Source organism: Lepidothrix coronata, unplaced genomic scaffold, assembly GCF_001604755.1.
Source record: "Lepidothrix coronata isolate B3197 unplaced genomic scaffold, Lepidothrix_coronata-1.0 Scaffold71, whole genome shotgun sequence".
Classification (NCBI taxonomy): Eukaryota; Metazoa; Chordata; class Aves; order Passeriformes; family Pipridae; genus Lepidothrix; species Lepidothrix coronata.
The window spans coordinates 4,774,086-4,797,786 of NW_016690251.1; the positions used below are offsets into that span (position 1 = coordinate 4,774,086).

A 23,701-nucleotide genomic window follows, 5' to 3' on the forward strand; every position below is an offset into this window, starting at 1 on the left:
CACACTGGTATTTAGAAGGCTTGGGACACAAGGAAACCTTCTAATCTAAAATGTGTCATATGGCTGAGAGCACAAAATTTTCCACCTTCTAAGTTGGGCTGCAGTACATAAATTTAAGATATTAGATGGGTGATGTATGGGAGAACAGTTTCCACTGTTCAAGTACAAAATAATTTACAGTTGAAAGCCAACCTATGATTGAAACTCATCCTCTAACTCCCAGGGTAGTTACCTGGGGTAACTATATCTCTAAAGATCAAAGAGCTTCACGTTTGGGAGCAAGTTGCTCAGAGCATACACATTTGTGCAAGTCACAGGCTCCCTGGTGGGGTCATGTACCAAAGTGATGCCTGTGACTCTTCCATTGCCCTCTCCCTTGTTACCTGCTGAGCTCTGGGAAATAGAATAAGTGCACCCTATCTGCTCTTACTGACACTGGAGAAGAGGATGCCTTCTTCTGTCAGATCTTTTCCTTTTCCTTTTGCCTTGCTGGTCAGGTTCTTTCTCTGTCTCCCTAGTCGTGACATACAAGCAAACACAAGCCAGATGGCTAAAACCATCAATCTGTGTTAAGATTTATGTTAGGAACAGAGAGGTGAAAGGCTCTAAATACCGCTGCTAATCCCCAAAGCCATTAAACCGCCTCCTCCTTGTTGCTCACGCTTCCATTTGCATTCTCCTTCATGTCAGCACACGGAGAGCCAGTGCTGCACAAACACCTTTTATTTTTAACTGTGCATGCATTGAGGAGCTCTTACACCAGAGCCAGCTCTACGCTGCAGGAGGCTGCTACTTCATCTGCATTCAGGTCCTGCATCCCAGGCTGCATGCTGCTGGCTCTTCCCTGCCTTCCTCTAACCTTTCCTCGGCAGCCCAGTCTCATCCTTCAGGATTTGTTCCTTTTCTCAGCATTTTCTGCTGTTTCCTGACTTCCAGATATTTCCCTGTTCCCAGCCAACCCATGTGTCTCAGTCTGCTCCTCCTTGCAAGCGTGGCTCCATGTACTGACCATAACCAGGGGAGAGCTGGAAGGGCACTGTGGGACTGGACCAAATCCCCTCTGCAGCCTTGTTATGAACACACTCTGGCAAACAGAGCAATGAGATGGGCAGAGCTATACAGGAGGCTGAAGTGACAAGGTGGTGATCATGCTGCCTTAAAAAACCCCAAACAAACAAAAAAACCCGCAAAAACCTTTCAGTACTGAGAGCTACAGCCATCCTCCTGAGCTTATTTGCTATGGAAAAAATAGGAGTCTGGCTGGGAAAGTTCCTGCTGTCAAGCATTTCCCTAGCAGGTATTCCATGATCTGCCTGCACAGTTTCCTGTACTGGAACAACAGCAGATGAGCAACAGTCTCACACTTCTGAGGAAATGGATCCCATTTTGGGTCAGTCTTGAAAAGCTTCTTGTGTCCAGCCTCAGAGCAGGCAGTGTTGTGGGCCAGGGTACTTGCCTGATGCAAACCACCTAAACCATGAAAACACCAGGTTTCCAGCAGCTGAAAAGATCAAGCAGGTTCTCAGTCTCCACATTTCTCTCTCACACCTTTCCTAAACTTTATCCCAAAGCTTTACCTACCTGACTACATGATCATCTTCATACCCTTAGCGAGCTTTACAATCACGTGTCTTATGTCTGTTTACAATCCCTACTAGTTGAAAATCACTTCTTTTTGGTTGCTGACAACCACTTCTGATACCTAAAAGGAGTTTCATGACAGTGTACAGGCTCTGTGTCCTCCTCAACCTAAGAGTCAATGTTGTTGTAGCCCAGTAAACCCCACAAGAACACAAGAAGGTTTCATGAAGCCCAAATATATCTATATGAGGCTTGCAACAACCTAGGAGCTCACAAGCTCTTTTGGTTGTTTTGATTCCTCCAATTCAATTCTCCACTGGGAGAGTGTAACAGACAATAGCCCAGAAAAAGGCAATGTTTTCTCTGAGTAAAAGCAGATTTGGAAATGTCTGGCCGATGAGATCAACTAAACCCAAGCCTGACTCTTTTCTTCTTTACTAGTCAGAAGTTCTATTTTCTATAAAGCTTTCCCTCATCCTCAGTGCTCATAAGATGGAGAATTAAAAAAAGAAAACAAAAAGGCCCTTAGGAAAAAAGTGATTCTTCTGCTTTGGAAGAAAAAATAGGACTTCTTTTGGTTCTGAACATTTGTATCCTGTAATCATGAAATCCAGGCACTATATAAGCCTCCACCTGACACTGGGTGAGTTTAATCAAATTTTTTAGTCTAATTATAAAGAAACTTTCACTGATACACTCCATGTATCCTGGACATACTGTAGCACTAGTGGTGTTTTCCTTCCCGTGTTGCTTAGTTACACCAGTCCCACAACACCGGAGCCTCACGGAATGTAAAATGTGTTTGTAGCTTTTGAAGGCATATCAAATAGAAACCCTTAGTACCAATCTCCTAAGAAGTTAGGCACTGGTGTTTTTTTTATTTTGTCACCACATAGATGGCCTCTTTTATGTACCATATCACTTGATCTGCTGTAAAATACATATACCCATATGAGCCTCAGCTGCACATAAGGGCTGTGCAGTAGCTGCTGATCCCACTGTGAGGGAACTGGACAACCTTGTTCCAGTGCAGGAAATGGTGCCTGCAGACAGGATCAGATTTGGATTTCTATTTTCCAGATGCTTCTACTTTACACAAAAGGAATGAGGCACTCCTAGGGAAAATAGGTATCAGGTTTTAAGAAAGAGCCTATTGCAAAACTTCCTTCTTTCCTCTTGGCCCTAAAATACTGAAAATAACCAGGTTTTGTTTACACAAGTGCTAAATTGGATGCTTATGCAATAGTCACACACAAAGTGGTATATTTTGCATGTGGTGATACATTTCCAAATACAAGCTTCTAACAAAATCTCATCAGCAACCTAAGGCAGAGGCAATCACATGGAACAACCCCAAATTTAACTGCATCCTTTGAAAACAGAAGCACTTGAGTACCTGAAGTCACTCAGTGTCCGTGGCCAGAGAGGACAGGATATTTTGGATGATAACATAAAATGCATTTGGAGTCCTTTACATGAGATACTACAACATGCAACAGAGCAGGAAGAAAAGATCCCTGACCAAAGATGTATTCGCAGAAGGTATTAACAAGAAAAAGCCTCTGCTTGTTCATTTTCTGTTGCCAGGGGCAAGAAGGGCCCGTGTGCGAAGGGCCGAGTACAGAAGGCAACAGCAATACACTTCCCTCCCCTTACACAGTCTCTCCCTCAGACTAAGGTTACACATAGGCCATGGTGATTAATATCTGTCATTGGACAGTCCTTTGTTGGTGGAGCTAATCCTCTTTTTAACTATATTTAAGACCTAGAGGCTCCATAGCACCTCATAGCAAACATTCTTAGATCCTAACTGTGTGTTGGGTGAAAAACTACTTCCTTTTGCTTGTTTCCATCCTGATTCATCATTTCCTGGGACACCTTGAACTTCTTGTGTTACAAGAGATGGTAAATAACTGCTCTGTATTCACCTTTTTAATTACCATGCTCATCATCTTCCCTGTGCTCTCCCACACTGTTATCACACACAGCAGCCTGGTACTTGCATCTGCATGACCCCTGCGCCTTCAAGGACATCCTCATCCACCTGACACTTTGCTGTTTCAATGCAGCCCCTATCCAGGTGTCTCCCAGGAACTAGAATGCAGGGATTTGGAGTGAGTGGGCAAATACATAGAAACAGCCATTTCCCCAGACTTCTGGATTGATTGCAGGCTCTTTTGTCAGTCTCACAAAAGGAGACAAGGAAAATGTCTACAAAATGCTACTGGAGCAAAGAAGAGGAGGCTCCGTTTAGCAAAGCAAAAGCAGAAGCTCCTTACAACAGCACTTTTATAGGTTATGGTCCCACTGCCCATCCATACCCTGCTCAAGCTGTGGCAGCAGCTGTCTGACACCCACTGAAACATTCTCACTCGTCTCTGCCTTTAACACAAGATTTCCTCCCCAGATTTCTAATCATTAAATGCTGGCATGGAGTCCAGAGCAGGTTAGATTGCTGTGAATGCATAAATACTGAGAGGTACCCTGGCATGCTCTCAATGGTTTCATACACACGATGGTCATACACCGTCTCATTGCATATTCACCACCTGAAAAGCCAAGAAAGACCTACAAGAGGCAAGACAAAAGTTTCACAGGGCAGAGAAATCAGAGTCCCCTGGGCATCCCAATACAATAGCATAGGGATTGCAGCTCCATCAGAACTGTAGGGTCAGAGAAGTGAGATGCATTTGGCTCCTTCCAGCAAACAGCACCTTGCAAGCTTTGTGAGGGAAAGCAGGGAAGAGAGGAAGATGATGGTCTGACTGCTTGTAGTTTCAGCCTGAGAAAGCACTGAATCAGCTCTGAGTATGAGAAGCAGGAAAACCTCCATGGAAATGGGAACAGCAGCTGCAACCAAAATCTTTAGGATGGCCCTCACTGATCAGGAGGAGGAGGTCAAAGTGATATCAAATTCCCCCAAATATTACTCCCTAAGGTCCATTTCCAGGGGGCTTTGAGCCCTGGTGGTCTTTGTACGCCAGCCAGAACCAATCAGAAAAACCAGAGCCTTGTGACTTACGAGGCAAATCACTGCCCAGGTGAAACCTCCCATAAAGGAGAACAGGCACTTCCAGTAAACTGCTTGGCACCTATCCACAGAATAAAATAAAGCCCATGAAAAATATTTTGTGGAATACATTCAGGTGATGAATTAAGGAAACGAATCGGCTCATGAACACTGCAAATGCAAATAGAGAGGCTAAATTTATCAAACAAATTACCCATTTGATACAGGATTACTTACTAAGGGCTAACTTATGACTCCGTTGCTCACAGGGAGGACTGCTCCAGCCCCAGTGCAGTCTGCCATGGTTAGTGGAGAGGGAGATGCTTCTCAATACCAGTACAGAAATTACAATCCCTGTTTAGGAGTTCGCTCACGTATTAGTGCAGGGATCTGCCTTTTTAATACAAAGCCCTTCATTCAGCCATTTAGACAGTTTCCAATTTGATTCCAAGCCTGGGAGATCTCTTAACAATGAATTTCCTCTGCAATTGTAATATATTTGCACATTTATGCACAAGCAGGATGCTGTGCATCCTCCTGAAGTAACAGAAGAATTAATATAAGGCAGTAGCTCTTCTCCATATGGTTTGGGTAGGGGGGACAGTGTTTTCATCAACCAGGATGAAAGCAGAAAACGCATTAAATGTCATAACCTGAAATAGAGGGGAGAGGAAGTTTTCTCAAGATGAGGCAATTTCTCTGTATTTTTCCTAACACCAACTGATACGGCTCAAAAAAAAAAGAACAACCTCTTGGGCTCAGCATCCTTTCATTAGCTCTGAAAGGACACAAGTCTAAAAGTCTGTATCTTCCATCTATCAACTGGTGTAATAAAAGTGCAAACCTGTCCCCTCTCTAACAATTTTTGCAATGCTTTAGTGAAGTAATTTTGTTACCCTGTTTAAAGTAGCACGAAGTAATATAACCTTGAGTGCTGCAGCTTCACAGGACGGTCCCCCTTATAGCATTATTTTTGTCTAAAGAACATTTTCAGAAAAAATGGTTCTCCTCTCCAATCCACTGATAACAGGTGGTAGATTTAGAAATACTTTAAGCATTACAATTGAAGATAAACCTTTCATAATATACGACAGCCACCATGAAAAAAAAAGCATTTGCCAAAGGTCCTTACAAGATTATCTGTCTGACATATTAAGTAGCTTGGTTTACACAGTATACAGAAGGGAAAAAAAGAAAAAAGGTATCTTTGCCTCCAGCTGGCAACTGTTTACAAATACTCTTAATTTTCCTCCTACAATAGCATCCTAGAAGTAGCTATCACTGTAAGGTAAATGTTGGTAAATCTAGCTTTTCAAGGGGGATTGGTTTTATACCATTTCCTGGTCAGTCTTATAAACATATATATATATATTTAGCAATAAAAGTAATGTCCAGTGTCTGGGCTTCATGTAGAATTCTGTTAGAAGAAACAATGCATTCCAAGACAAAAAAAATGGTCTGAATATCAGCTCTGTTCCCGGAAAGCTCACTCATACTAGTAGTAGCAATGAATCCAGCGATGTAAGAACTACACGTCTGAGCCAGAACTGCAGGCATGGATATTTTATTTGCCTGAAAGATATGTAGCAAGACATTCTCTCAGATTAAGCAGAGAGAATGTTCCAACACAGCTGAAAGGAGAATGGCTGGGCTATCTCATTTCACAAGGAGATAGGACTCAAGTTTGTAAGAAGAAAAAAACCCCAAAGCTGTTTGTTGCATCTAATATTTTAAAACAGTGATCCATCTTAAGGAAAGAAGATTGGTTTTTCTACTGCAACAGTCTTTTCCTACCAGAACATACAAAAACTTCTCAGCAAAACCTCAGACGTTCAACAAAAATTCTGCCTGGACCAGAACCCTTTACTCGCCAAACCAGGACTTTTCTGGACAACCACTGAGATGAGATCCTCTGTCTGAGTTAAAGAAAAGCGGTTCTCTGCTTCCCTTTGGAGCATGCTGCCTCTGGCTTGGGTTCTGTACAGGTTCCTGATTACTGAGATCAGAAATGCTGAGACAGTGACAGTTGCTCTGTTACTGCACAGTTTTGCTACATTCCCAAGACATGACATTACTTCGAAGTCTGTCTCTTCCCTCTATATATTTTAAGTTTGCAAATGGCAAGGCTCTTGGCAGTTGTCTTAATATCAATATTATTACTTGACTAATTTCTTTGGCATTCCACTTGCAAAACAGGCTTAATGATATGTTCAACTAATGGAACAATTTCCCTATATCTATGTTCCACTTACTCTAATGCACTGAGGTGTAACTCCAGCTTCATTTCATTATCACTTGACTAGCTCAAGCACTTGCATGTCTTTTTTGGATTTATTAATGCACTGGGTTTAAAGTCATAACTACTTATGTATATAACTCCATGAATATATTCTTCTTTCTAAGCATTTTTGTCCACATCTATTAAAGTAGATATATTTCATTATGTTTCTGAATGCAAGACACACTTTTAAAATGCCTTGATGTTTTTTCTCTAAGCTTAAAGCAATACCTCAGTGTTATTCTCTCCTGGGAGTGTTCAGATAGTGTCCTATCAATTTAAATTTAGGGCAAGTCTATCCTTAAAGACTTTTATTTCACTACATTAATAGTTTCACTTAAAAACAAAACCAAACCACCAGTTCCATCAATTTCTTCCAAGTGTAAATATCAGGAACTTGTTAGCAAAGGTAGAGGCAGTTGCTAACTCCTTGACTAAGAAACCAGTCCTGCAAAGAGATGGGATAGCCCTACAGTGGGAGAGTCTGCTGATATCTTGTCCAAGTCTGCTTTGTTAAATGCAGATGGCAATTCATAAGAGACCCAAGAAAAGGGAGCAAACAGCAGATACAATGGTCATCTGGTGATCTTCATCCAGACCTTCAGCTGATGTTCTCACCATGTGGCATTTAGGATGGGGCTGACTTCAGTTGACATCTGTAGAAGTGGTGGTACTCTGTGGAAAAGTGTCAGTTGAAGACAGCAAAGAAAGTCTGAGACTGTATATTAATTTTAGGGCACTCCTCCAGGATACTGATTATTTCTCCAGGGGCACTTCAGGAGAGTCATTTGGGAAGCATGTATCTGTCCTGCCTCTCCCTGTCTCCTCACAAGCTGAAGATCTAAGTGACTCCTATAAGAGCATACCAAACTTGTATCTTGGTGATACAAGACACTAAAATAAGACCTCACGAATCCCTGACTACTGACCTCCCCACAGCAAAGCCTTCATTGAGTCAGGAATAAAGTTTTAGATGCTAAACTGGTTCCTTTTAAGGCTATGGCTCATCAGACAGTATGTGCTCAGGTCCTTCTGGAAACCAGTAACATTAAGGCATACCAAAACCAGAACCATTAGTGTTGAGAAAATTGCAATGAGGAGTCCATGAAAATGGTTCCTAAGGTCTTTTAACATTCTATACCAAATTATTGATGCTGAGAAGTAAACCGTCTTTCTCTGGACAGCTGTAATCTTTGGATCAACCTTTTGCATAGTCATATGCCTGCAAAACACTGGATTTAGATGGTCTCCATCACAACCACCTCTCTGTAGTCACACATCAAAATCCCATTTTTAGTTCAAGCAAAAAAATTGTAAAACCTTTCCATGCACGAGAATGAATATACTTTTAAAACTATGGTACAGCTGATCATCTACATAATGTGGTGGAATGCAATTATGGTTTTCTATAACATGAGACCCAACCACACAGGTTCTCTGTAGGCAGGAGTTCAACAACGTCAGGTTTTTAAAAAACCTAAAAAAGAAATAAATCTTCCACCTTCCTCTCTTTTTGCCTTTGGGCTTGTCATGCTTCAACTCTGAAGAATCTACTTGTCTCTAAAATTTTCAGGCCCAAGTGGGTTTTACATTTATAACAACAGTACAAGGCTCTAAAGCATGATTTCAAAGGCCTTAATGATGCAGGTGAGCATTAAGACTCTTGATTTGTTGACAAACTGATGTTGTATTCTACTCTGGCTTAATTTGAAGGGCAGAGACAGAGCCAGCAACAGTAGGTAGGGTACTGCCACTTTATCCTATGGGTTGGGGTACACTGCCAAAAAAATAAAATCACATAATGAATGGATTAGACTTGAATGCAGCCTTTGAAATCCATGTTCAGTGTGCTCCAGACAAAAATATTATTAAGCAGTTAGACACCACTCGGTGCTACCTGAATAATTCAATAGGTCTTTAAGTTTCAGGTGTCAATCATTGCAAACTGGAGATTACAAAGTCATCTACAAAAAGCTTTGTTCTAGTGAGATGAGACAGAAATATCACAATTTCCACGCTACCAGCCAAAGCAAAAGGAATAAAAATCACTGTGGCTACTGTAACAACACATTCCCGTAGAATTAAGAGACAGAATACACCAAAGCTCTGCTTCCTATTACTCCAAGGCCCTTACCACTAGACAGACAGACAGCATGAACAACTACTGCCACTTCTGAAGTGGGTGATAAAACAAAATACTAAAATCTGGATCTTGTCACACGAAGTTGGACAGATGTCAGCGCAAAGCAAAATAAAATGGGAGAAGGTTTAGGGTTGATAAAATTACAGAACACAGATTTGTAATGATGTATGATAAAAATAAATCACAGGCTTATGGGGGGGGAGGATGGACTAACAAATTTACTATCCACAAGGTTTCCCTAAGTTCTAGAAAGTAACCTCCTGTGTGAAATGTAAGATGAATGGCTAACATTTCTGAAGTGCTCCAGCGAGAGCCATCTTTCTCCCATTCATTCTTGCACAGGGACAGCTCAAGTTTAAAGTCCTCATTCAGACACAGTTGGGCTCTAACCCCTGTGGTATCTTTTCAGACCCAGAGAAACCCTACCAGCATCGTTAATGAAAGAGCAAAGTGTGTACTAAGTGTATGGAAAAGCAATATACACTAGGAGCTACATACATTAGTGCAAATCATTTTGTTCTCAAGAGTCAAGAGAGCCAGCACCAAGAAATACAGATACAGCAGAGAATGAAGGAGCTAGCTGTACAGAGCATACAAAAGCAGTATCACAAGTAGTTCTGATGGTTCACACATTTTAAATGTCTGCATTTGTCCAGGATCAGAGCCTCTACGTGCAGCTGATCTTTAAAGAAAGTTCTCATTATAATATTTGGCTTTGGAAAGAAGACAAGATGCCAACTGTTGTCTTTTTGCTGCACCCTTTTTTGAAGTCAGATGGTACTTAATTACTATACCTACCTATAGGGAAAAACTCGCCCATTTTCTTCTTGAAAATTTTGTAGTCAATCTCCAAAAAGACACAGAAGATGATACGATCCACCTGTAAGAAACAAAATGATTCACAGTGAAATGATTGCAATCATCCATATTGGTAATAATAGCCAATAAAGGCAAAGAAACTTTTAAGCCAATATACTTTTATGCTCCAGGCAAATAAGAAAACATCATAGGGATGCGTGTTTTGACTTTATTGTGCATCTGTGTTGTAATTTATAAAATAACCTTTGCAATCGCAGCTCACAACTGTATTCTTTGTAAACTGCCTCCTGTTTATGCAAACTGCTCTTGAACACAGTATAAATGACTTCTGGCATTCCAGATGAGGGCTGGGATGCAACGTTTGATGAAAGAGTCACATGGGGGGCTTCTAATAAGCATACAAAAGAGTAAATGGGTAAGCAAAGAGCTCTTTTTCCAATCCTTGTCCGACAAACCTATTTGCAAACCCATTTAGTATTTTAAAATGGCTCTAAAAGGTTTCATGTGGTTTTAATTTACATGAAAACACTCTCAATACAAGCAGAATGCAGCAAAAAACAAAAGCTGATTAGATGACAGGTAGCACATGGGGTAAATAAAACATTTAATATGCCATCTACTTCATCACGGCTGAGCATATCAATGAAACCACAGCCCATAATGTATGCACCACCCACCAATGAGTTCAAATAAATTCTTTGGGAGATCACTGTATGTGAAAAGCTTTTCTAAAAGACACCAAAAAAAAAAAAGCTAAACAAAACAACAGAATTCTAAAGCCTTTTAGACTAAAAAACACCCACACTGAACTTCAGCCTTGTAATTTCTTCTTGTTATCTGTTTGCACTGCCCAGCACAAACTGTCACTGTAGCCAAAACCCAGCTTGGAGGGGGTCTGAGGAAGGCAAAAAGACCCTCCCACAGCTGAGCTGAAGGACCTGCAACCCAGTAATCGTCTTTCTCTCTGAAGTTCGTAAGAGCTTAATCAGAAAGGGATGAAGCCCAAACAACAGGAAATTCAGCATCTTGTCCTGGTGTCTCCATGGGTAATAAGATGATCTGTCATAGCAGAACTACTCAAGAGTGCCTTCGCACTTGCTAGAAGAAGCATCAGCCTTCCCCCTGCAGGGAAACAGTGGGAGGAACGCTCTCAAAAAATTCCTTCTTTCCCTTATCTTCAGTAGAAAATGCTGGTTTTTTGCCGGAGCTGCTCTTGGAAGCCAAGTCCAAGCCTTGGCTTCAAAGACACTGTTATGCTGAACAGCTCCGGATGTCATTTCAGAGCCCATTTTGGAGCATCCCAGTAGAATACAGAAGGGGATGAGAGCAGGCAAACACCAGTTAAGCTGGAAAATGCCAGTAGCTACTAATAATGACATCTCTGAATCAAAGGTGACTACAAAACCTGAATGATCAAACTAGTTAGGAAATTTCACAGCTAGCGATAGGATAATTTGCACCAGGGGAAGTTCACATTGGATATTAGAAAAAATTTCTTCACTCAGAGTGGTTAAGCATCCTCAGTGATGTGATAGAGTCACCATACCTGCAAATGATCAGAAAATGAGTGGATGTGGCACTTTGTGATATGGTTTTTGTGGGCACGGTGGCATTCACTCACAGGTTGGACTTTCACTCAAAGTATGATCTTGGAGCTCTTTTCCAGCCTTACTGGTTCTGTGATACTATATGAGACTGAAGGTACAGGCTATGTTAGTGTTAAGGAATAAAGAGGCTTGTAAGCAGGAGAGAAAGCAGCAGGGCAGAGCAGGGAAGCGTGTTGGCAGATTTGTCAGAAAGAAGACTGCCTGTTGCTGTCTGCTCATATGATTCTCACAGAACCAAGCTGTTCTGTGCATCCCTCGTAAATAAATCAGGCTAGACCTTAAAAATATGCTGGACTGTGGCATCAGCTACTCTTCAGAAAGGGTATAACAAAGACCTCGACTAGTTATATGCTCAAGCCTAAAAGCCATACTCATCTTTGTACTCAGGAATTCATAATGTAAATTATCATTGTCCAGAGGTGCTACATTTTAACTACAGGAGAGTTTAGATGATCTTTAAGGTACCTACTAACCCAAATCATTCTATGATTCTATGTTTCTACCTAAGTTGGGTGTTTTCAGGAGGGAGGCCATAGTCCGTGAGTGCTTAAATTACATTTAATGTGAAAACTGGATTAAGATAGTGCTGGGGTGGTGCTAGATTGTCATCTTCTATCTCCGCCTTGTGAGCAGAGCAGATATTCAAGCACTAGAAGTGACAGGCCCAATATATGAACCAGAACAGACAAAAGAGCAAGGATGGAAATGTATAAAGCAGAGGAGGAATGATATTCCCACGCAGAGAAGTTCTGAGTCTCTATATAGTCTCATATTCTCTGCTGTAAATCCTACAGACATTTGCCTCATTCTATATAGTCCAACTTCTCAAGGTGTTCCCTTTATTTATTCAGTGCAGCTGACAATGATAAAACTTCTGCAAATGAGAATTTCTACTCCTTCTAATATAATTCCTTAATTTAAAGATAGGGAATCTCTCTGGAAACAGCAGACTATTACAAAATTTCTAGCCTCCTGACTGTACACATCCTATATATAAACCTGTTCCATTTCTTCTTAGCGTGAGAAAAAATGCTCTATTTTTAAGTATGCATAAGATATTGTGATGACAGCTGAAATCCTGTGTTTATCTGATTGAATGGCATGTGTTGGCAGATAGTAAATCTGAAATTAACCATATTCTATCATCCTGCCAGTCATTGACTATTTTATCTAACATCCCCCGTTAAAATAACTCGAGATTAGGTAGGGAAAGTAACCCTTGTCCTCACTGTTCCCATTCTAGCTACAATATGGAGAGGTTTAATCCAAGTGACTACCAACCTGCTTTGCCTGCTGGCCTACAGAAGCTCAGCAGGATTTTTAGGATGCACACTTAGGAAAGCTACTCCTTATTCAAAGAGGAAATCTCTCCTCCCATTTGGCTTGGAAATGGCATCTTGATTGAGTGTCACACCACCCCTTTAGAGAGGGCAAGGAATAACTCCCAGGGACTCCCCCTGGCTGTGCCCAGGGAGCTCGCAGTGCCTTTTTTAGGTGCCTAGCTCCTCCACAGCTGACCAAGCACCACTCAACTGCAGCAGAAGTGTAAAGGAGCTCCAAGCTGAAGGTATTAAAGCTCATCCTTGATTGACAGCTCTTTTTTGAAGGTTGGTATTAAAACCAACCATCCTCTGTCAGAGCCTGATTAAATTCTGGTCGCTTCATGGCTATGAATAGGTGGATCAAAGAACCCCAAAATTAAGAGCACTGCAGCACAGGAAGAAGGGAGTTAAAATGCATGAGCTGTTCATTTACTAGGCAGCTTCACAGCTCAAGGCTGTGAGTATATTTGAATTCTATTTTTTTTTAAAAAAATATATTTTTTTTTCTTGGGCCCTGCTCTCCTTGCTAGGCTCTATTTCATTTTGATGGGGATAACTTCCAGGTGGTTTTGTTAGCTACACCTGATAAGAATTAGTAAAAGTTTGCATTGCTTACAGAGCTTAGGCTATTTTCATAGAAACCCAGAATGGTTTGGGCTGGAAAAGACCTTAAAGATTATCTAGGTCCAATCCTCCATCATCGGCAGCAACACCTTCCACTAGACCTGGCTGCTTCAAGCCCCTTTCAGCCTGGCCTTGAACACATTTTTTGCAGTACAATGGACCTTAAGACCAGGGTTTTAGGATAGTTCTCATTAACTGAAAACTGCTTCACTGGGTATAAAAGCACTGTTGACCTAATAGCAGCAGCACTGACCTGGGTACAAAGAAAGCAGCAAAAACATTTCCTCCTGGTTTCTGCTCATTGGGGTTTTGTTTGTTTGTATTTTCCCTGGTGACTTTGAGAGCACTTTGCATCTTGTGAGTTTTCAGTTTACTGGCAAGTTTCTGCATCCTGGGTATGTTCATTCATAGACCACTAAGGGTCTACAAGAGCTCCATGGGAGGCTGGGCAGGTGCTCCGGGACTAAATGGTCACCGCAGCACGGGAATGATGAAAAGCTGCTGAGGGTTCCACAAACCCTTCCTAAAGGACCCTTCCCCCTACTGCAATGTGTGAGAGGACACTGCATGTGTATGTGCATATCTCTGTCTGCAGCTGCTGCTATAGGAGGAATTTATACTCTACAGCTTGATGCCTTAAGCCCCTAATGGTTTTTTATTTTTCTAATATTTGTAAGACTTGTAAGTTTTATAAGTAGATTTTAAAAGCAGCGACCCCCCCCTTTTTTGTCCCTTATCCCTTTCCCTTTCTCCAGTGCCCTTGTTTATACATTCCTTAACCCTCTTACCCCATTCTATGCTCCCTATATCACTCATAGCCCCAAATCCAATAGAAATGTTTAGTCTTTTGTCAAGGCAAGGCCTAGATTGTTGGCAGAACAGCATATCAGGGCCTAAACCACAGAATAAGGTCAAGAATTAGGTAACTATGTACCCTTTGTGCTCTGATGAAGACAAAGATGGGATGAATAAGGGGTCCCGAAATACACCCCAGACCCATTTCTCAGGGGGTGGACCCGGGGCGGACCAGAGTAAAGGCCACAGGGTGGACACATCTGGGATTGGATGGATGGTATTATAAAATGTAACCTCTCAGGCACGGCCGGCACGCGCGTCGTGTAACATCTTAGCCTTGGCAAAATAAACCCTTTCTTATCTCACCCCTAATTAACTGCTCTGGAGATTTTTTCAGCATCAAAATTCCACGGCAACAGCTGTATCTATATAAAAAAGACAGAGAGAAAGTTTTTACATGGGCATATAGTGGTAGGGCAAGGGGGAATGGTTTTAAACTAGAAGAGGAGTGGTTTAGACTAGATGTTAGGAAGAAATTCTTTACTGTGAGAGTGGTGAAACACTGGCACAGGTTGCCAAGAGAAGCTGTGGACGCCCCATCCCTGGAAATGTTCAAGGCCAGGCTGGATGTGGCTTTAAGCAACCTTGTCTAGTAGAAGATGTCCCTACCCATGGCAAGGGGGTTGCAACTAGGTGATCTTTAAGGTCCCTTCCAACCTAAACCATTCCATGCCTCTATATATATTATAGCATCGAAAATGTCTACATTTTTATCTCAGCTCTTTTGCTGTGGTCTCAGGCAGGCTGTCTGATTTCTCTGACTTAATTTCTCTATATGTCTAGGGGACAGGAATACCTTGTTCTGCACTTATGCACTGCTTCAAAGAGATACTGCCAAGCACAATCCACAGGACATGCCAAATGCTGTCATAGGTATAGCTATATGTATGCCCAAGTGCCAAGCTGAATATATCGAGCACAGATCTGAAGCAGAAAACTGATCAAAAGCCATTCTAGATTATTTCACCTAATGAGTGTTTCCATGCCATTGCCACCCTGTGTCCTGACAAAATAACAGCTCACAATGAAAACAAATCCAACTGTGTTTCAGCACTCCCAAGTATTTCATGTGTGTCCCCAGTACCAGGATATTTACAAAAAGTTTCATAACCATTTAAATCTTACCAGAAAATACACAGTAGAAAACCAATGCAAAATCATTAAAAATGTTTCTTAATCCCAAATCAAATGAATGTTGTAACAAATAACATAGAGAAGGAAGCAGCTTTTTGCTGTTTGTACGTGTAGCAAATCCCTTTTATAAAACACCCCTGCCCGATCCCATCAGGACCTACTGTCTTAAGGTGATGATGAACACCAGAAGCTTGCTGAAACATTTTTTCATTTATCAAAATTCCGTGGAGTTAATTCAAAACCCAGTGAAGCGAAACAGAGGGGCTTTATTGACTTCAGTGTGCTTGGATTGGCGCCTATACTCCGTAACACCAGATAGAACGTTTGCCTCCTTAAGAATTCAAGTTGTTCTGATACAGATATTTCTTTACCCCAAATGTTAGATACTTGTTCAAAGATATCCTTAACAATCACGGTTCAGAGCTGCCTGAACCCACTAATACACCTAGACTACAGTGCTGGTTAGGAAGGAGCCCTGAACCTTCAAGGCCAGTTGGATGGGGCTTTAAGCAACCCCATGGCAGGGGGTTGGAAGTAGATGGTCTTTAAGGCTGCTTCCAACCCAAACCATTCTATGATTCAATCATGCTGGAATCCCCCATTTTGCTTCTAATTGGACTGTGACTGGTCAGGTAGCCCTGTTGGCTTTCATTGTATGACGAGACATCCCTTGTAGAAACCAGTGGCAACTAAGTCAGGTTTCCAAGGCATGCTCTTACAGAATCAAAATCTCAGTTGTAGGAAGATCAGAATAAGGAGCAAGAGATTTTTAATGCATCATAAGGTCAGGACAGGAGTGTCCTAGCTTGTCCCTGTACACCGTGTGAAATGTCTTCTATTTCTGTGACAAGGGCTGAGTTTGCTGTTCTGAAGTCCACATCTCTCTCTTGCTTATCTTCAGGGACCCCATTTCCCATCTCTTTCTTTTCTGTTTTTCTGACAGAGTTCCTCCCTGCCCAGGACCAAAGTGACTCACTGAACTGCCTACATACAGAAGTACACTTCAAAGAGACAGACATTGGTTTCTGGCCCCCTTAAAGAAAGATGCTCTTGGTGCTGACAGTCTCCTCTTCAGCCTGATCTGATCCTCTGGTAATCCTATTGCAACCAACTAACAGATGGAAATACCAGCTTTGCAAAAGAACACAGGCATCTACCATATACCTCACAGCAGCTGTGATCCACTTTGCCAGAGGTGCTGCCTTTCCTGTGCATCAGGCACATCTGGCCAGCTGTCCAGATAGCAGCCTGCCTAACTAAACAGAGCAGAGAGGACTGCATCTCCCCTTGGAAACCAGTCCTGGTCGAGGGCAGAAGTTTTCACACACTCCTTCCGAAGGTGAGTGCTTCAGGCCCTGTAAAAACTAATCTTTTTGCAGCACTGTAAATTAAAATTCAGCCTCCTGGTATTATTACTAATTTCACAGAAACCATTAGAGCATAGAGCCTAGCCGACTGTCTGCTCCTTTTGGCATGACATCATGGTCTATGACTGCAGAATTACTCTCACAAAGAACTTCAGTCAAGTATTTATGGCAAATACAAAGCTTTGGCACTGCCTCCATCCTCAGAACAAGATTTAAGCGGGGCAGAGGTGTCAGACTGGTGATACGGTGAATTTGACAATCAACGAACTGTGTGATGATGTTCACAAAGCTGTTCACCTCGCCTTAAGAGCTTTACTCTTGGCCCAGCTTCAAAACCACTGCAGACCTGAGCCAAAATGCCCCGCGTTTACTTGACCTTGCAGTCATCCAAAAGAGCCCAGCTTCAGGCAAAAAGGACATCTCTCGATCACCCCTCAATCCAGGGAGAGAGAAATGCACTCTCTCAGGACACAGCTCTTTGGTTTCCATGGATTTGAGTTTTGAGGTTCCTTGGAATCCAAAGCAAAAACCTAAATAAAAATCCACATTACTACAAGACTCCTGCTACTAATGGTATTAATGGAGCGTTATGATATCACATCAAGAGCAAATACCCGTTGAGGACTAGCTGTGAAGAAGCAACTCTTACTTAAACCAACATATTACTTAGGCAGCCGTTGAAGGAAAAAATAATACAAACCACATGTATTATAAAATGATTTATGCTTATCACAAATAGAGTGGAATGGTTTCTATGGTGGTCCCACTGCAGTTAAAAAACAGAAACAGAAAGTTATTATTAGTGCTTTAATATCCTACTTCATGATGGAACACATACTTCTCTTGGAGTCAAAGATAATTAAAAGTCCAAAGGCAATTTAAAAAAAAATCACAAAACAAAAAACCCCCACCAGAAATTTATTACCAGTTTAAAATATTAATACAAACAACATCCCTGTACATAGGGCTTTGCAGCAATCCCTGCCTCTAAAACAAAATGCAGTAGCAAGACGCTTAACAATGAACCTCAAGATAAATTTAAAATACGGTCAGAATGTCTCTCCTTGTCCTTTGTGCCCGCCTGTTTCCACAGCTCTGCTCATATTCAACAGCTGAGGGCAAATTACTCCCTGTCTCACACAGGTACCACCAGTATCACTATGGCCCAAGCCTATCTCCATATTACACATTAAAACCCATAATACTGCTCAGTGGAGAACCACTTTTACCCACAGGTCTCAAGCACACACAAGAACACATCAGCATTGCAGTTTTGTGACACTTTTGATAGATCCCTGCCTCCAGGTGGAGATTTGATGTGTCCAAGGTCACAGAAAACAAGAGCAGCAGAACTAGACAAGGGCCCTGGTTTTTTAACTCCTGTTCTCTCTCGACCAAAGATGTTATAGACGAAAAACAAAAGATCCCATCAGTGGTCACAAGCAAAGTTCACAAGCTTTGCTGCACACCACTGGTTTTCCTCTGGTGGAAATATCCTTTCAATGTGCCCATATATTGTGAGAATCAATAATGATAACTCTTTTTTCCCTAATACATCGCTTGTTTTTTAAAGGTTACTTATTCTCTGTGAGAGAATTCACTCTGTGAATACCTTCAATACCTTTTTAATACAGTGTATTATTCAAGGACAGGCAGAGTTTTCCCTTTTGGACACCTTTGTGCTGAGCTGTTAGTTTTTTGTGTGAACAAAGCACCTGCCTGACAAGCAGAATGGCTATCCTAAAGAACCGAGCTGGATCTAAAATAGGAAATTACAACAACATTTTTTGAGGAATTCGCAATTTTTTGCTGATCATTTGTATATGTCCCAGTTACTTATATATTGCATGGTTATTCTGACAAATAAGATGTGATAGTCCTGCAGTGCTAATATAAACAGAGACAGGCTATAAAATAACCAGTCCTTAATATTCCACATGTGGTTTCTTTCTCAACTACAAAAAGTTTTTCAGTTTCCCAAAGGTGAAAAAACCTGTAAAACCAGACTAGGATTTAAGGGAACGTCTCAGTATATTTCTTTTGATGGTCACTGAAAGTTATCAGGGAAGGGGCAGGAGAGTAGTTTAAAAATGCATTTGTTTTTACCAAGATATCCATCAATCAGCACAACTCACTTTTATGCCACACAAACACGATGACATAAAGCCCATTAATCTTTTCCAGCTTAATACCTACTGTCCTTTGAAGATACATGTTTGGAATATCTGAAGGCGACCTCCATTTTTCACAGTTCCCAGTCATAGGGCAGCTGACACAGCCAAGATAATCCTGTATTCAGCGAAACCGGGGGAATGAATGGATTCTGATGAATGTAATTTGCTATCTCAGTGACAAATGGCAAATGGGTAGAGAGGGTGTGCATGCAAATATAACTGCGTTAAATAAAGGCTTGTGAAGGATAGTACTCTGAAAATATCTGATAGGCAGTTTTACAACAACCGTGCCTTTTGGAGGAGATAAATCATCAGCTTACTTAGAGTTATCATTATATCCTCATTGTGGAGCTCCGCTGAATAAGATGGAATTGTGGCACACAATCAAGCAGGGCGTTGTGATCCCATAAGCCAAGTTTTTGCATCACGTTTTACCTTACAACATCAGTTTTTCAGTATCTTTTTAGTATAGCTTGGACTTAAATACCCCAAAGTTCCCACTGATTATGAGCATCATAAACCTGCCTGGGCATCCAAACTGTTGTAGACTAATTCCAAAAAATGGTACATTCCACCAACACCAAAAGTTCTTTGCTGGATTGAGGTGTCACTTCAGAAAATTCTTGTGTTCTTGTAGTACCACACAATATCTACCAATACAATTTCCAGTCCTTCCCAGGGCCAGCAGGAGAATCAGCACTACTTGCTCAGAGCCTACGACTCAAAAGTCAGAATATGCTTGAAAACAGAAACATAATCTCTTCCTTGCCATCATGTTAGTGGCTGCTGCATGACTCTGAACAGAAAACAGCCACAGGTTTTAAAAACACAGAAAGACCAAGTGCTGGTACCTCCTACCCTTCAGACAGGTAGGTATGAGTATCACAGAATCAATCAATAGCCTGGGGTTGGAAGGGACCTTAAACACTTCCTACCCTTCTGCCATGGGCAGAGATACCTCCCACTAGACCAGGTTGCTCAAAACCCCATACAGCCTGGCCCTGAATACTTCCAGGGATGGAACATCCACAGTTTCTCTGGGCAACCTCTTCCAGCTTCTAAATTACGAGTAATTTAAGTTTGGATGCTAGAGCATCCCCTCCTGCCGCAGAAACAGGAGTGCTGATGTCTTGTGGCTGGGACAAGAATGTTGGTTTCTGCCTGTGATGCTGAGAAGTCCTGAGCAGGCTCTTGAGGGTACACAATGAGTGTCTGAACTGCAGAAAAAGGGCAGGAGAAAGAGTTCCTGGAAGTAGCAGATGATGGCTTAAACACCTTTTTAGGTGTGCTGTTACAGGCAGGGTAAAATGCCAGTCATGATAAACTCAGCAACCATTTTCACTGTGAGGTCAAGCAAAGGTTTGACCTCACCTCAGGGGCTGGGGTATGTTTCAACTGCTCACTGCTGTCACTTGGGCTTTCCACATTATTTTCTAAATTATTGACAGAGGAAAAAAAATAGGGCTGGATCTTACAAAGTTGGTTTAAAATTCAACTTGTTTAGTATTTCCATCTAAAGAGGCCAGATGACCCCCACGTACCAAATTATACAAGCACCTAAAACTCATAAAGCTTTGCAAAATGTATAATTTGATTAAGTCGTCCCTCAAACCTAATGCATTTGAGAGCAGTCCCCAAAGAAAACTCCCACTATTTCCCTTGTTTGCTCTCCGTTCTTTAATCATTCTCACCTTCATCCTACATTAATGTTCACGTTAGTCACTCTTTATCCAAAAGCCATTGACTTCAAAGGGGTTTTGGATTAGTGCAGTCAAGTTTTTCCCACCCTGCTGGGAAGATGACAGCAGCACTTTGGACACCAATTTTGTCTGACTACATGTAAGTTTCCAACAATTCAACAAGTGTCATAAATATTACACTTTTAGGGGATGAAGAATGCTCACTTAACCTATATTAGCAGCAATGTACTGCAACTCCATATAGCCTCTGTTTGAGGGAGAACATAGGTAGAGATAACATTGATGTAGAAAGTTAATAATACCTCCCCGATGAGGAGATAAAAACTCCTGTAGTAGAAGCAAAGTGAAAGACCAGCTACAGACCAGGTTAGAAAGCGACAATATACACAGTTTGCAAAACTCTTATTCAGAAAGTTTTAGATAAAAAAGAGCCCTTCTAAACTACAAAAAAAAAAAAAATGCCTTCCCAAGAATATAGGCCACATGGTATAACTTGAAACAGCTCTGAAACCATTGCTCTTACTAAAACCTGTACTGAATCTCATTTATGTAAATATTACCTTATCTCTCTCCTTGAAGAAAATGTTTTACGATTAAGTTATCTGTCATTTAGAGATCAAATTAAACTCATTAATGCAAGCTATTAAAGACCATTTTCCAAGGACAAAGGCTGATTTTCTCAAATACTGTATGTCTCTCATTTTAATGCTGAAGGTAATCTTTTTGCCACCAGAAAAAGACAGAACACGGTAGAAGAGAAAGCTATTAAATTTACAGTACTGCTAGAAAAAACACTTCCATTCTCAGGGTGCTCACTCCAGTATCTCTTACAAAAAGGAGATCAAGATCATTTGCTTACTGCATGTCCCCAGTTACACCCTATTTGTGCCTGAGACACTTAGGTGGGTTCAACAAAGTAAACTGGGTTTTGTCAGATAATGATGATTGTAAAATGATGAGTTATTTTCAAAATGGTTGATTACCAGCATCCTGAAAGAAACCAAGCTAGGAATCTGCATGACCTAAATGCAACCTCTATGTCTTTCTTGATAATCAGAAGGGAGATCAGGAAGAACAACGAGCAGTGAGACAAGAAAATTGGATGTAAAATTTCCAAAAAGCTCAAGGACTTGAGCTGGCAGCTGGGTCAACTCATGCAATGACTGCACTTCAAAGACTGGTTTTCGGATATCTGCACCTGTGAGAGAGTGAGACCAGTAAGGAAGATCTATGCTTGAGACCAGATGTGATTATAGATTTAGCATGGGAGCTGGGACAGCAACCCAGTCAAAATGTCCTCATGTGTGAGGTCATTAAGCCAGCTTGATATGAGAAATGCCTACGACTGAGAATGAGAGGATATTGCAATTCTAATATAGGTTGTTTATGAAAAAAAAATCTTGAGGGATATAAATGTTGACTGTATGCCAACATTTTTCATAAGGATCGAAAAGAGAAAAACGAGATTCATCTCTAAGGGATCACTTTTAAATTAATTTTAATAGATGGTAATAGGCTGACAGTCCTCTGAAAATAGCCAACAGATGTTCCAGCACTTTACCAAGTCCCGATGCCTAACCTTGGGTACACCAATTCCACAAAATCCATCTTCTGGACAGAACTCTGTTTCCGCAGTTGGAATGTTAATGATGGCTCTTAGTGGGTTTTGACTTCCACCACTGTGTTTAGTTGTTCTGTGGGTTTCAGGGCATGAGCCACAGAGGCGAGCAAGCACAGATTTATGTTTTATTAGAAAGGACAAGAAGTTACTTTATTTATGGTACGTTGCTATCTACAGGTAACCTTCACTCCATCTGCTCATCATAAGGTAAAAAGCATCTAAATTACTAGGATGCTGCTCAAATACAATTGAGAACATCAGTGCAATTTATACAAGCTGCTCAAACGCACTGATGCACATAAAGTCTGCAAAACCATTTATTGTCAAAATGTCAATGCTAAATGCACAAAAATGTAACTTATTTTATTCCATTAATTAACAAATGTGTGCACAGCACTTATAAATGTAAAAGCACTTTGAGCACTGAGAGCTAAGTAGCATTATTTTTACTCGTGTGGACGCACTGTATGAATCATACATAATAATCACCTCTTGTGGAAAGTATTTTTGGTCCATCGCCAAAAGCTAACCTAGAGATTTGGCACTTCCGTTCAGTAAAGCATCTCTAAATGGTTCTGTTTGGGTTCCAGCTGGACATTTTCTCCAACACATTCATTACTGGGTCCTTCAGAATGTATACCAGGTAGAAGGTGCCTTCACAACTCTGTAATTAACATCGTATAGCGGGACAGCAAACATTTTACTGCGTTCTCCTTATTTGCCTAAAACATTTGAGAAGACTGGCTCACTAGTGTTAGCTGTGACTTGACTCCTTCTCTTTGATCTGTACAAGATCTAACAGGCGTAATGGATATAACACAGGACTGGGATTCCCTTTCACCTTTGTGAAAGCTGTAGCTTTCAGATTATTTTGTGATCTCCTGGTGAAAAGCATTACATAAGAACTCAATGGTCTCATCATTATCCATCCCCACGCTGTGATTTCTTCCCCTCTGATCCCCCTTCTCTCTGGGCTTTCTTTTTCCCTCTTACCCTTTGTGACTGAGGAGATGCCATGACCATGAGATTTCCTTCCCAAACAAGAGCACAGAGAGCTTTCACCAGGTCACATTTCGTACCTATAAGCACATCTGTTGCAACAGCCTTGAAAAAAAATCTGCCTGGCTATCCTATCCTTGCACAAAATTGCTTCTCCATGATCACATTCATGGGGGAGAGTCTAAAATAACCAGAGACCAAAAAAACTTCACCATTCTCCTGTTCTGATTAGTTAACAGGAACAGTGATGACTTACAGCTGGCCTGAGTACCACCTGTGGTCAGGTTGGCCCCATGTTTCCAGAGGTTTTGGCTTCCTAGCTGACCTGGCGGTGATACACTCCATCCTTGTTATAGCTCTCAAATCAGAAGATATTTTATGCAAGCCTTGTATTTGTTTAAACACATGCCTATCCATAATATAAATTAGTCTGTGTGGGATTAACCTAGCCAAGAATTTCTCTTCTA

At 41.3% G+C, this 23,701-nt stretch overlaps 1 protein-coding gene across 3 annotated transcripts in view; it reads right to left on the reverse strand.

The window, feature by feature from the left end:
* Positions 1-23,701, reverse strand: part of MACROD2 (MACRO domain containing 2) — an 840,118-nt gene that overhangs the window by 77,096 nt on the left and 739,321 nt on the right. For all 3 annotated transcript variants that reach the window (XM_017818854.1, XM_017818853.1, XM_017818855.1), the window contains exon 9: positions 9,811-9,892. In XM_017818854.1, the coding sequence (XP_017674343.1) occupies positions 9,811-9,892 (82 nt within the window). The remainder of the gene's footprint in view (positions 1-9,810; positions 9,893-23,701) is intronic.